Source organism: Rhinopithecus roxellana, chromosome 1, assembly GCF_007565055.1.
Source record: "Rhinopithecus roxellana isolate Shanxi Qingling chromosome 1, ASM756505v1, whole genome shotgun sequence".
Lineage (NCBI taxonomy): Eukaryota > Metazoa > Chordata > Mammalia > Primates > Cercopithecidae > Rhinopithecus > Rhinopithecus roxellana.
The window spans coordinates 55,040,874-55,055,266 of NC_044549.1; the positions used below are offsets into that span (position 1 = coordinate 55,040,874).

Here is a 14,393-nt window from a genome sequence, read left to right on the forward strand (position 1 = left end):
GTTATGTACCCAGTAGTCGTTCAGGAGCAGGTTGTTCAGTTTCCATGTAGTTGAGCGGTTTTGATTGAGTTTCTTAGTCCTGAGTTCTAGTTTGATTGCACTGTGGTCTGAGAGACAGTTTGTTATAATTTCTGTTCTTTTACATTTGCTGAGGAGTGCTTTACTTCCAACTATGTGGTCAATTTTGGAATAAGTGCGATGTGGTGCTGAGAAGAATGTATATTCTGTTGATTTGGGGTGGAGAGTTCTATAGATGTCTATTAGGTCTGCTTGGTGCAGAGATGAGTTCAATTCCTGGATATCCTTGTTAACTTTCTGTCTCGTTGATCTGTCTAATGTTGACAGTGGAGTGTTGAAGTCTCCCATTATTATTGTATGGGAGTCTAAATCTCTTTGTAAGTCTCTAAGGACTTGCTTTATGAATCTGGGTGCTCCTGTATTGGGTGCATATATATTTAGGATAGTTAGCTCTTCCTGTTGAATTGATCCCTTTACCATTATGTAATGTCCTTCTTTGTCTCTTTTGATCTTTGATGGTTTAAAGTCTGTTTTATCAGAGACTAGGATTGCTTCCCCTGCTTTTTTTTGTTCTCCATTTGCTTGGTAGATCTTCCTCCATCCCTTTATTTTGAGCCTATGTATGTCTCTGCATGTGAGATGGGTCTCCTGAATACAGCAGACTGATGGGTCTTGACTCTTTGTCCAGTTTTCCAGTCTGTGTCTTTTAATTGGAGCATTTAGTCCATTTACATTTAAGGTTAATATTGTTATGTGTGAACTTGATCCTGCCATTGTGATATTAACTGGTTATTTTGCTCATTAGTTGATGCAGTTTCTTCCTAGCCTCGATGGTTTACATTTTGGCGTGTTTTTGCAATGGCTGGTACCGGTTGTTCCTTTCCATGTTTAGGGCTTCCTTCAGGGTTTCTTGTAAGGCAGGCCTGGTAGTGACAAAATCTCTAAGCATTTGCTCATCTGTAAAGGATTTTATTTCTCCTTCACTTATGAAACTTAGTTTGGCTGGATATGAAATTCTGGGTTTAAAATTCTTTTCTTTAAGAATGTTGGGCCGGGCGCAGTGGCTCAAGCCTGTAATCCCAGCACTTTGGGAGGCCGAGACGGGCGGATCACGAGGTCAGGAGATCGAGACCATCCTGGCTAACACGGTGAAACCCCGTCTCTACTAAAAAAAAATACGAAAAGCTAGCCGGGCGAGGTGGCGGGTGCCTGTAGTCCCAGCTACTCGGGAGGCTGAGGCAGGAGAATGGCGTAAACCCGGAAGGCGGAGCTTGCAGTGAGCTGAGATCCGGCCACTGCACTCCAGCCCGGGCGACAGAGCAAGACTCCGTCTTAAAAAAAAAAAAAAAAAAAAATGTTGAATATTGGCCCCCACTCTCTTCTGGCTTGTAGAGTTTCTGCCGAGAGATCTGCTGTTAGTCTGATGGGCTTCCCTTTGTGGGTAACCCGACCTTTCTCTCTGGCTGCCCTTAAGATTCTTTCCTTCATTTCAACTTTGGTGTATCTGGCAATTATGTGTCTTGGAGTTGCTCTTCTCGAGGAGTATCTTTGTGGCGTTCTCTGTATTTCCTGAATTTGAATGTTGGCCTGCCCTACTAGGTTGGGGAAGTTCTCCTGGATGATATCCTGAAGAGTGTTTTCCAAGTTGGTTCCATTTTCCCCCTCACTTTCAGGCACCCCAATCAGACGTAGATTTGGTCTTTTTACATAATCCCATACTTCTTGCAGGCTTTGTTCATTTCTTTTTCTTCTTTTTTCTTTTGGTTTCTCTTCTCGCTTCATTTCATTCATTTGATCCTCAATCGCTGATACTCTTTCTTCCAGTTGATCAAGTCGGTTACTGAAGCTTGTGCATTTGTCACGTATTTCTCGTGTCATGGTTTTCATCTCTCATTTCGTTTATGACCTTCTCTGCATTAATTAGTCTAGCTGTCAATTCTTCCACTCTTTTTTCAAGATTTTTAGTTTCTTTGCGCTGGATGCGTAGTTCCTCCTTTAGCTCTGAGAATTTTGATGGACTGAAGCCTTCTTCTCTCATCTCGTCGAAGTCATTCTCTGACCAGCTTTGATCCGTTGCTGGCGATGGGCTGCACTCCTTTGCAGGGGGAGATGCGCTCTTATTTTTTGAATTTCCAGCTTTTCTGCCCTGCTTTTTCCCCATCTTTGTGGTTTTATCTGCCTCTGGTCTTTGATGATGGTGACATACTGATGGGGTTTTGGTATAGGTGTCCTTCCTGTTTGATAGTTTTCCTTCTAACAGTCAGGACCCCCAGCTGTAGGTCTGTTGGAGATTGCTTGAGGTCTACTCCAGACCCTGTTTGCCTGGGTATCAGCAGCAGAGGTTGCAGAAGATAGACTATTGCTGAACAGCGAGTGTACTTGTCTGATTCTTACTTTGGAAGCTTCTTCTCAGGGGTGTACTCCACCCTGTGAGGTGTGGGGTGTCAGACTGCCCCTAGTGGGGGATGTCTCCCAGTTAGGCTACTCAGGGGTCAGGGACCCACTCGAGCAGGCAGTCTGTCCCTTCTCTGATCTCAACCTCCATGTGGGGAGATCCACTGCTCTCTTCAAAGCTGTCAGACAGAGTCGTTCGCGTCTGCACAGGCTCCCGCTACTTCCCCTGTTGGTCTTCAGCTGTGCGCTGTCCCCAGAGGTGGAGTCTACAGAGACAGGCAGGTTTCCTTGAGCTGCTGTGAGCTCCACCCAGTTCGAGCTTCCCAGCGGCTTTGTTTACCTACTTAAGCCTCAGCAATGGCGGGCACCCCTCCCCCAGCCTCGCTGCTGACTTGCGGTTAGATCGCAGACTGCTGTGTTAGCAATGAGAGAGGCTCTGTGGGCGTTGGACCCTCCCGGCCAGGTGTGGGATATATTCTCCTGGTGTGCCTGTTTGCTTAAAGCACAGTATTGGGGTGGGAGTCACCCGATTTTCCAGGTGTTGTGTGTCTCAGTTCCCCTGGCTAGGAAAAGGGATTCCCTTCCCCCTTGCGCTTCCCAGGTGAGGCGATGCCTCGCCCTGCTTCAGCTCTCGCTGGTCGGGCTGCAGCAGCTGACCAGCACCGATTGTCCGGCACTCCCTAGTGAGATGACCCCAGTACCTCAGTTGAAAATGCAGAAATCACCGGTGTTCTGTGTCGCTCGCGCTGGGAGTTGGAGACTGGAGCTGTTCCTATTCGGCCATCTTGCTCCGCCCCCAATTTTTTTTTTTTTTTTTGACGAAGTCTTGCTCTGTCACCGAGGCTGGAGTGCAGTGGTGCGATCTTGGCTCACTGCAACCTCTGCCCCCTGGGTTCAAGCGATTCTCCTGCGTCAGCCTTCCAAGTAGCTGGGATTACAGGCGCGTGCCACCATGCCTAATTTTTGTGTTTTTAGTAGAGATAGCATTTCACCACGTTGGCCAGGGTGGTCTGGAACTCCTGAACTCAGGTGATCTGCCCGCCTTGACCTCCCAAACTGCTGGCGTGAGCCACCAACCAGTCCTAACTTTTGTATTTTTAGTAGAGACAGGGTTTCACCATGTTGACCAGGTTGGTCTCGAACTCCTGACCTGATGATCCACCTGCTTTGGCCTCCCAGAGTGCTGGGATTACAGGCATGAGCCACGTGCCCGGTCTTAATTTTCTGAATACACTGTTGGATTCTGTTTGCTAGTATTTTGTTGAGGATTTTTATGTGTACGGTCATAAAGGATATCCGGCTGTGGCTTTCTTTTTTTGTGATATCTTTATTTGGCTTTGGTGTCAGTGATGATGGCTTCATGGGTGAATTAGGAAGTATCTTTCCTCGTCAGGTTTTGGAGAAGTTTGAGAAGGATTGGTGTTAATTCTTTAAATGTTTGGTAGGCCTGGTGCAGTGGCTCACGCCTGTAATGCCAGCATTTTGGGATGCCGAGGCGGGCGGATTGCCCGAGGTCAGGAGTTCAAGACCAGCCTGGTCAACATGGTGAAGCCCCCCCGTCTCTGCTAAAAATACAAAAATTAGCTGGACGTGGTGACACATGCCTGTAGTCCCAGCTACTCGGGAAGCTGAGGTACGAGAATCGCTTGAACCCAGGAGGTGGAAGTTGCAGTGAGCCAAGATCACACCTCTGCACTCCAGCCTGGGCGACAGAGCAAGATTCCATCTCCAAAAAAAAAGAAAAAATGTTTGATAGGCTGGGCATGGTGGTTCATCCCTGTAATCCTAGCACTTTGGGAGGCTGAGGCAGGAATATTGCTTGAGCCCAGGAGTTCAAGACCAACCTAGGCAACATGGGAGGGAGACCCCGTCTTTAAAAAAGAAAAAAAGAGAGAGGAGAGAGAGAGGAGAGAGAGAGAGGAGAGAGAGAAAGAGCAGAGAGGAAAGAGAGGAGAAAGAAAGAATTGGTTAAATTGTTGCCACATTCTACCAGCCTGGCTAGTACTCTTCAGGATTATCAAGGTCATATAAAACAAAGTCAAGCCCCTAAACTATCCATCATAGACCAGAGGACACTAGATAGACGTGACAGCTGAATGCAGTGTATCCTAGATGAGATCATGGAACAAAGCACATGATTTGAAAAATGGTGAAATCTGAATCAGGTCTGGAGCTTAGTTAATGTAACAATGCTGGTTTCTTAATTTTGACAGTGTACCACTATAAGGTGGTAACCTTAGTGAAAATTGAACTGGGTGAGAGGTATGTGGGAACACTGTTATCTTTGCAGCTTTTCTGTGAATCTAAAATTACTCCAAATAAAAAGTTTGTTTTGGCTGGGTGCAGTGGCTCACGCCTATAATCCCAGCACTTTGGGAGGCCGTGGTGGGCAGATCATGAGGTCAAGAGATTGAGACCAGCCTGGCCAACATGATGAAACCCTGTCTCTACTAAAAATACAAAAATTAGCTGGATGTGGTGGCGCGCGCCTGTAATCCCAGCTATTTGGGAGGCTGGGGTGTGAGAATCGCTTGAATCTGGGATATGGAGGTTATAATGAGCTGAGATTGCGCCACTGCACTCCAGCCTGGTTACAGAGTGAGACTCTGTCTTAAAAAAAAAAAAAGAAAATGTGTTTTAAAAGTATATATATCAAGGCCGGGCACAGTGGCTCACACCTATAATCCCAGCACTTTGGCAACCGAGGTGGGTGGATCATGAGGTTAGGAGTTCGAGACCAGCCTGGCCAATGTGGTGAAACCCTGTCTCTACTAAAAATACAAAAACTAGCTGGGCGTGCTGGTGTGCACCTGTAGTCTCAGCTACTTGGGAGGCAGAGGCAGAAGAATCACTTGAACCTGGGAGGTGGAGGTTGCAGTGAGCCGAGATCGTGCCCCTGCATTCCAGCCCGCGTGACAGAGCAAGATGCTGTCTCAAAAAAAATAAAATAACAATGTATATATAGTTAGTAGACAGTAAAATATGCAACCTGAGTTTTCTCAGGTTGAAGTCAGAAGTCCATATTAGTCTGTCACACCTACAGCATTTCCTTTTTGTGGCTTTGGTTAGAAAGTCTGAAAATGTGGCAGGGTGTGGTGGCTCATGCCTGTTGTTTCAGCACTTTGGGGAGCTGAGGCAGGAGGATCACTTCAGGCCAGGAGTTTGAGACCAGCCTGGGCAATAGTGAGACCCCACCTGAACAAATCATAAAAATAAAAATAAGCTGGGCATGGTAGCACATACTGTAATCCCAGCTACTCTGGAGGCTGAGGTGGGAGGATCCCTTGACCCAGGTGGTTGAGGCTGAGGTGAGCTAGGACCGCGCTACTGCACTCAAGCCTGGGAGGCAGAGTGAGACCCTTAAAAAAAAAAATGTGTCAGACATGGTTTTCACGGCTGTAACCCCAGTACTTTGGGAGGCCAAGGCAGGCAGATCATGAGGTCAGGAGATCGAGACCATCCTGGCTAACATGGTGAAACCCTGTCTCTCCTAAAAATACAAAATATTAGCCAGGTGTGGTGGCACGAGCCTGTAGTCCCAGCTACTCGGGAGGCTGAGGCAGGAAAATGACTTGAACCCAGTGGGTGGAGGTTGCAGTGAGCCGAGATTGCGCCACTGCGCTCCAGCCTGATGACAGAGCGAAACTCCACCTCAAAACAAACAAACAAACAAAAAAAAACAACTTTTTGATTTCGTTAAGTTTTGGGGGTGGGGCAGATATTTTCCTTTGGAGTTATGTGTAACCCAGGTGACGTGAATCACTACTACTGGAATTGCGTCTACTTGATTAAAACACAAATATGTGCGTTTTACAATGCAGTGCAATAATGCAATGCAATAATGATATCATCTTTTACATGTATTTTATTTGGTTTTATAATAGATATCTTTAGAAGTGTTCATTTTAGATCAGCTAGTAATTCCTTTGTGATGTGAAACTCTTTTTATGGAATGGTTGCTATTTCTGAGAAGATAATGCATTTTGCTTGGCAGAATATGACATTTTGATTTTAAGGCTACTTTTATAAGGAAGTTGATGCTCTAACCTGTCAGATATTTGCGTCTCATTTATCCCTTTTGGATCCCCTTGTAAGCCTCTTGCATGTGGGTGTCTTATTTGGACCGCCAAAGCCCACCTCAGCTCCCTGCCCTTCTGCATTCCTAGTTTGACCACTCAACCCAACCAACCTTCTCTGCCTCTCTTCCAACGTCTTCTTTCCAGGAAATCAGCTGTGAGAGAGGTTAGGAAGCTTGAAGGATAAATGAGTTTATAGTGTTCCTTCTCCACTTTCATGCTGGCAATAGGGTCCATTTCATTTCTTGGCCTTCTCCTTAAGAATTAATGGAGCTGGGCATGGTGAGTCATGCCTGTAATCCCAGCACTTTGGGAGGCTGAGGTGGGTGGATCACCTGAGGTCAGGAGTTCGAGACCAGCCTGACCAACATGGTGAAACCCTGTTTCTACTAAAAATACAAAAATTAGCTGAGCATGGTGACGCATGCCTGTAATCCTAGCTACTTGGGAGGCCGAGGCAGGAGAATCACTTGAACCCGGGAGGCGGAGGTTGCAGTGAGCCGAGATCATGTCATTGCACTCCAACCTGGGCAATAAGAGTGAAACTCTGTCTCAAAAAAAAAACCAAAAACAAAAAACAGAGTTCAAGACTAGCCTGGCCAACGTGGTAAAACTGTGTCTCTACTAAATATACAAAAATTAGCCAGGTGTGGTGGCGGGCACCTGTAATCCCAGCTATTCGGGAGGCTGAGGCAGGAGAATTGCTTGAACCCGGAAGGTGGAGGTTTCAGTGAGCCGAGATTGTGCCATTGCACTCCAGCCTGGGTGACTGAGACTCTGTCTCAAAATGAAAAAACAAAACAAAACAAAAAAACAAAAACAGGAGTGTGCCATTTATCTTTGATAGAACTTCCCTCAAAGAACTAACGAGCAAAATATTTTTAGGAGTAGTTTTAGCCACATTTTGTACTTAAAAAAATGTAAGCACAAACCTCAGAGATCTAGGCTTGGGATTATTGTATAACAGGTAGGCATTAGGTAAATCTATTTTTTTTTTCTTTTTGAGACAGAGTCTTGCTCTGTCGCCCAAGCTGGAGTGCAGTGGCATGATCTTGGCTCACTGCAATCTCTGCCTCCTAGGTTCAAGTGATTCTCCTGCCTCAGCCTCCCAAGTAGTTGGGATTACAGTCACCTGCCACCACGCCCAGCTACTTTTTGTATTTTTAGTAGAGACAGGTTTTCACCATGTTGGCCAGGCTGTTCCCGAACTCCTGACCTCAGATGATCCACCTGCCCCAGCCTCCCAGAGTGCTGGGATTATAGGCATGAGCCACCATGCCTGGCAGTAAATGCATTTTTGATGAGGGAAAGGTACCATATCTTTTGTCTGATTTTCAAAGGGGTTCCTCAAAAGGTTAAGAGTCATTGTTTTGATCCAGCTTCTTGCCTTATTTGACAGTTGAAGCTGAGGCTGAGAAAGGTGAAAGTACTTGTTCTTCATGACTGAATGGGTATCTAGGCTTGATGAGTATCCCGAGTTTTCCACTGTACCACAAATAAATCCAAAGGTTTCAAGGGGTTCAATTAAAATTTCCCTTTTTAATTATTTCTCTTACTTTCTCATCCCTTTTCTACCCCTTCTTCACTTTTATTTGCTTGTGTTCACTTATTGGTTGTTTTTTTAATTTTTATTTTTGCTTCCTTAGGCAAAGCAATGACTACAGTAGTGGTACATGTGGACTCCAAAGCTGAGCTCACTACCCTGCTGGAGCAGTGGGAAAAGGAACATGGCAGTGGGCAGGACATGGTACCTATCCTTACCAGGTATGAATAATTTTTTTAAAACCTAGTTTAATAAAAAACCTCAGACACAACTCATATGCTAGATTTCTTGATACACACACATACACACACACAAGCTAGTTTAAAAGAAGCAAAAATTGGTTTGGAGGATAGCATAGGAACATTTTCACCTAGACTGTAAATTCTAAATCAATTTTTTTCTTTCCTCAGATTTAGTCTTCATTCCTCTACTTCCTGAAGCTGTTTAATTTTCTTAATTTAATTTTTTTTTTTTTTTTTTTTGAGACAGAGTTCTGCTCTGTTGCCCAGGCTGGAGTACAGTGGCGTGATCTCGGCTCACTACAACCTCTGCCTCCCGGGTTCAAGCGATTCTCCTGCCCTAGCCTCCCGAGTAGCTGGAATTACAGGCTCCCACCACCATGCCCGGCTAATTTTTCTGTTTTTTAGTAGAGATGGGGTTTCACCATGTTGGTCAGGCTGGTCTTGGACTCCTCACCTTAGGTGAGCCACCCGCCTTGGACTCCTCCCAAAGTGAGTGCTGGTATTACAGGCATGAGCCGCCGCGCCTGGCCTTTCTTCATACGGAGTTTCGCTCTTGTTGCCCAGGCTAGAGTGCAATGGCATGATCTCGACTCACTGCAACCTCCGCCTCCTGGGTTCAAGTGATTCTCCTGCTTCAGCCTCCTGAGTAGCTGGGATTACAGGCCCCTGCCACCACGCCCAGCTAAGTTTTGTATCTTTTTAGTAGAGGTAGGGTTTCACCATGTTGGCCAGGCTGGTCTTGAACTCCTGAGCTCAGGTGATCCACCTACCTCGGCCTGCCAAAGTGCTGGGATTACAGGTGTGAGCCACCATGCCCGGCCTATTTTTAAATTAGAAAAATAAAAAAAAAAAAAATTGACTCATTTCGTAACTGTTTGGTGAATGTATCTTTTTTTTTTTTTTTTTTTTGAGATGGAGTGTCGCACTGTCTCCTGGGCTGGAGTGCAATGGTGCAATCTTGGCTCACTGCAACCTCCGCCTCCCGGGTTCAAGCGATTCTTCTGCCTCAGCCTCCTGAGTAGCTGGGATTACAGGTGTGCGCCACCACATCTGGCTAATTTTTTGTATTTTTAGTAGAGACGGGGTTTCACCATGTTGGCCAGCCTGGTTTTGAACTCCTGAGCTCAGGTGATTCACCTGCCTCGGCCTCCCAGAGTGCTGGGATTACAGGTGTGAGCCACCGCACCCGTCCTGGTGAATATATCTTTACCTGGCTCTTCTGGCTCCGTTTTTTTTGGAGACAGGGTCTCACTCTGTTGCCAGGCTGTAGTGGCATAATCTCAGCTCACTGCAGCCTTGATCTCCTGGGCTCCAGCCATCTTCTTACCTCAGACTCCATACTAGATGAGACCACAGGTGTGCACCACCACACCTGACTAATTTTTACATTTTTTGTAGAGGGAGGGTCCCCCTGTGTTACCCAGTCTGGTCTTGAACATCTGGGCTCAAGCAGTCCTCCTGTCTCAGCCTCCCAAAGTGCTGGGATTACAGGCGAAACCACTGTGCTGGCCTACTGGATACCAGGCCACAGATACCTGAAGCAGACTATGTCCAAAATTGAGGTTATCATCCTCATTTCTGTGTACCTTCTCATTTATTCATATCTTAACACTTTTTTTATTCCCTACTTAGTTTTAAACTAAATGATTTTAAACTGAAAAACTTTATTTTGTTTTTATTTTTTGGGGGGATGGAGTCTCACTCTGTTGCCTAGGCTGGAGTGCAGTGGCGCGATCTCAGCTCACCACAACCTCCACCTCCCGGGTTCAAGGAATTCTCCCTGCCTCAGCCTCCTGAGTACCTGGGATTACAGGTGCCTGCCACAACGCCGGCTAATTTTTGTATTTTTAGCAGAGGTGGGGTTTTGCCATGTTGGCCAGGCTGTGCTCAAACTCCTGACCTCAAGCGACCTGATTGCCTCGGCCTCCCAAAGTGCTGGGATTACAGGTGTGAGCCACTATGCCCGGCCTATTTTTACTTTTATTTTTTTTTGAGACGGAGTCTTGCTCTCTGCCCCAGGCAGTGGTGCGATCTTGGCTCACTGCAACCCCCACCTCCTAGGTTCAGGTAATTCTCCTGCCTCAGCCTTTGGAGTAGCTGGAATTACAGGCATGAGCCACCATGCTCGGCTAATTTTTCTGTATTTTTTATTAGAGACAGGGTTTTGCTGTGTTGGCCAGGCTGGTCTTGAACTCCTGACCTCAGGTGATCCACCCACCTCGGCCTCCCAAAGTGCTGGGATTATAGGAGTGAGCCATTGCGCCTGGCCTTTGTTAGGTATTGCTCATGTGGACTGGCCCTTTAAGCAGTGTGCCTTATAAGTTTGTCTCCAGTTTACCCTCTTAGTACATCCTCCCCCTTGCAGAAAGATTCCTTTTTCTCATACACAAATATGATTTTCCTACATTCATTCATAATTCTTCTCTGGCTTCCTTTTTCCTACAGAATAAAATGTGAAGTTTTTAGTGTGGCCTATGAGGCCATTTATGATGTGGCTCACTTTTATAATATTGTAGTTCTTTCTCTATAAAAAGTAAGAAATCAATGCGTAAAAAGTTGTTTTCACAGCTATGATATTGGGGATGGGATGTTGAGGATTCCCACGTTCCAGTGACCTTCTCCTTAGAGAACCCATGAGCACCTCTACCCAGCCTTTACTTTTCTCTCTTTCTACCTTAACACGTTTTTTTCAATAAAGTTATGTACCACACAGTTATTAAGTACCGGTAGTGGGTAAATCATTATTTGAGGAGACACCAATAAAAAGACATAGTATCTGCTTTCAAGAATTTTACAATTTAGTTAGGAAACGTGAAAAAAACAATTATAGTGTGGTATAATGGTGGAAAATAAAAATACGTACATGTGAATGATAGGAGTATCAAAACAAATCAAGGGGTGCTGGGTTTGGTGCCTCACACCTGTAATCCCAGCCTGTCATAAATGGTGTCACAACATATATAGCCCCATAGGATGAGAAAAAGAAGGATGGCGTCTTTTTTCTCCCTTGTAGTATTAGTCTCTTTCTGTAAGTATTAACTTTTTTTTTTTTTTTGAGATGAAATCTAGCTCTGTCGCCCAGGCTGGAGTGCAGTGGCACAGTCTTGGCTCACTGCAACCTCTGCCTCCTGGGTTGAAGCGATTTTCCTGCCTCAGCCTCCCGAGTCGCTGGGATTACAGGCGCCCACCACCACACCCAGCTTATTTTTGTATTTTCAGTAGAGATGGGGTTTCACTGTGTTGGCCAGGCTGGTCTTGAACTCCTGACCTCGTAATCTGCCCGCCTCGGCCTCCCAAAGTGCTGGGATTACAAGCGTGAGCCACTGCACCCGGCCGGATTAACATATTTTTAATGTCTATGTGCCTTTACACTTGATATTTCTTTGGCCTGAAATGCCTTTCATTGGCATGTCTGCATTGGCAGGCCTAGTCCTTACAAGAAGTAGTTCAAGAATCATGTCTGTAAAACCTTCACTGACTGACTTCCATAGGTAGGTTTGGGATCCCCATCATTAAACAAAAAAAAATTTTTTTTTTTTTTTTTTTTTTTTTAGTGACAGGGTCTCACTATGTCACCCAGGATGAAGTGCACTGGTGTGATTATAGCTCACTGCTAAATTTTTATTTTTTAATTTTTTTGTGTGAGACAGGGTTTCACTATGTTGCTTAGGCTGTTCTCAAACTCCTCACTTCAAATGTTCCTTCTGTGTTCTCTCCCAAAGTGCTGGAATTACAGGTGTGAACCACCATACCGGCCACCACTTTGTTTTAATACTCCCATCATTCATATGTATGTATTTTAATTTTCACCCATTATGCCACGTTGTTTTATATATATATATACATATATATATATATTTTTTTTGAGACAGGATCTCACTCTGTCGCCCGGGCTGGAGTGCAGTGGCGCGATCTTGGCTTACTGCAAGCTCTGCCTCCCGGATTCACACCATTCTCCTGCCTCAGCTGCCCGAGTAGCTGGGACTACAGGTGCCCGCCACCATGCCCGGCTAATTTTTTATATTTTTTGGTAAAGATGGGGTCTCAGGTTTCACCGTGTTAGCCAGGGTGGTTTCAATCTCTTGACCTTGTGGTCCTCCTGCCTCAGCCTCCCAAAGTGCTGGGATTATAGGCATGAGCCACCGTACCCAGCTATAATTGTTTTTTTATATGTCTCTTCACTAAATTGTAAGCTTCTTGAAGGCAGAGACTATGTCCTTTTTTTTTTTTTTTTTGTTTTGTTTTTGAGACAGGATCTCCCTCTGTTGCCCAGGCTGGAGTGTAGTGGTATGATTTCGGGTCACTGCAACCTCAACTTCCTGGGCTTAGTTGATTCTCCCACCTGAGCTTCTTGAGTGGCTGTGACTACAGGCACACACCACCCTGCCTGGCTAATTTTTTGTATTTTTAGTAGAGATAGGTTTCATTATGTTGCCCAGACTGGTCTTGAACACCTGGACTCAAGCAATCCACCTGCCTCGGCCTCCCAAAGTGCTGAGATTACAGGCGTGAGCCACCATGCCTGGCCTGCGACTATGTTTTTTTATTGGTGTCTCCTCAAATGATGATTTATCCACTGCCTGGTTCATAATAACCGTATGGTATATAATTTTATTTAACAAATGTGTCAAGATGGAGGAAAAGTGAGAAGTAAAGGCTGGGGAGGGGTGCTCATGGGTTTTCTAAGGGGAAGGTCACTGGAATGTGGGGATCCTTAACGTCTCATCTTCAATACCATAGCTGTTAAAAAATTGTTTTGTTTGTGCAGTGATCTCTTACTTTTTATGGAGAAAGAACTATGATATTATGAAAGTTTAAATGGGGATAAATGCATTGTTCCTAATTGCTTTTAATACATAGGGAACGTGAGAATACCGCGTTTTTTTTTTTAAGGAACAGGATTATTGCTGGCTGGTGGAAACTGGATTTTAATTGGTAGAGGCATTGGAGATTAAGAAAGTTAGGCCAGGTGTAGTGGTTTATGCCTCTAATCCCAGCACTTTGGAAGGCTGAGGTAGGAGGATCGCTTGAGGCCACAAGTTAAAGACCAGCTTGGGCAACATAGTAAGACCCCGTCTTAATTTAAAAACAAAACAAAAAATGAATAATTAAACACCAGCTATTAAACAAGATACTTGAAATGCAGCCACAGTGAGTTAGAGAATCTAAATATTGTGCTGTTAACATGTGTATAATTGATGTAACTGTGAAAGGAGGAGAGTGTTGTTAATGAAGATGGTTATGTGGATTCATTCACTTGTTCAAGAAATATTCTTTGAGCACTTATACTAAAAGTACTTAATGTTTTTATTTTCAACATTATTCTACATTATCATATTTTATCCTCAACTTTTTCACTATGCTATGCTCTTCAGCAATGCAAAACCTAAAATTTGTTTGGACAGAGAGGTACTGTCCTCAAGGAGATAACTACCTGGGAAGCAACTAAGACTAACAGAGGCCTGGCATGGTGGCTCATACTTGTTACCCTAGCAGTTTGGGAGGCCAAGGCAGGTGAATTGCTTGAGCCCAGGAGCTCAAAACCAACCTGCCCAACATGGTGAGACTCTTGTCTCTACAAAAAATGCAGAAATTAGCCAGGCATGGTGGCACGTGCCTATAGTCTCAGCTACTCAGGAGGCTGAGGTAGGAGGATTGCTTGAGCCAGGTAGGTCGAGCCTGCAGTGAACTGAGATTGTGCCACTACACTCCAGCCCGGGCAACAGAGACACTTCTCAACAACAACAACAAAAACTAACAGATAAGGAACAATGCATAGTAGCACAAAATAGTATATAATGATGAAGTGCCAAATCAGGCAGTATGGTGGTCTGGGTGTGTGTATATATATAAAACACACCTACTGGAATGGGAAGGTTTATAAGTATTAAAGGGGTTATCAGAATGGAAAGAAAATGAGTGAATCGGTTCATTCCACTCAACAAATATTTGAGGACGTTGCTTTGGTGTCAGAACTGTAAGAGGCACTTATCTGAACTTCCCCTTCCTCATTTGTCACTCAAAGTATCTCTGAAAGATACATCATTAAATGATAGACATTCTCAGATTTACTTGCAAAAAACTGCATAGTGAGGCAGTGGAAACTTAGTTTAGAATCCT

The 14,393-nt window shown here is 44.9% G+C and overlaps 1 protein-coding gene across 2 annotated transcripts in view; it reads left to right on the forward strand.

The window, feature by feature from the left end:
* The window catches only part of DCAF1 (DDB1 and CUL4 associated factor 1), a 114,288-nt gene that overhangs the window by 13,859 nt on the left and 86,036 nt on the right, over positions 1-14,393 (forward strand). For both annotated transcript variants that reach the window (XM_030934608.1, XM_030934643.1), the window contains one exon: positions 8,135-8,252. In XM_030934608.1, coding sequence (XP_030790468.1) covers positions 8,143-8,252 — 110 coding nt within the window. In that variant the 5' untranslated portion in view covers positions 8,135-8,142. Of the gene's footprint in view, positions 1-8,134; positions 8,253-14,393 lie in introns of those variants that run through there.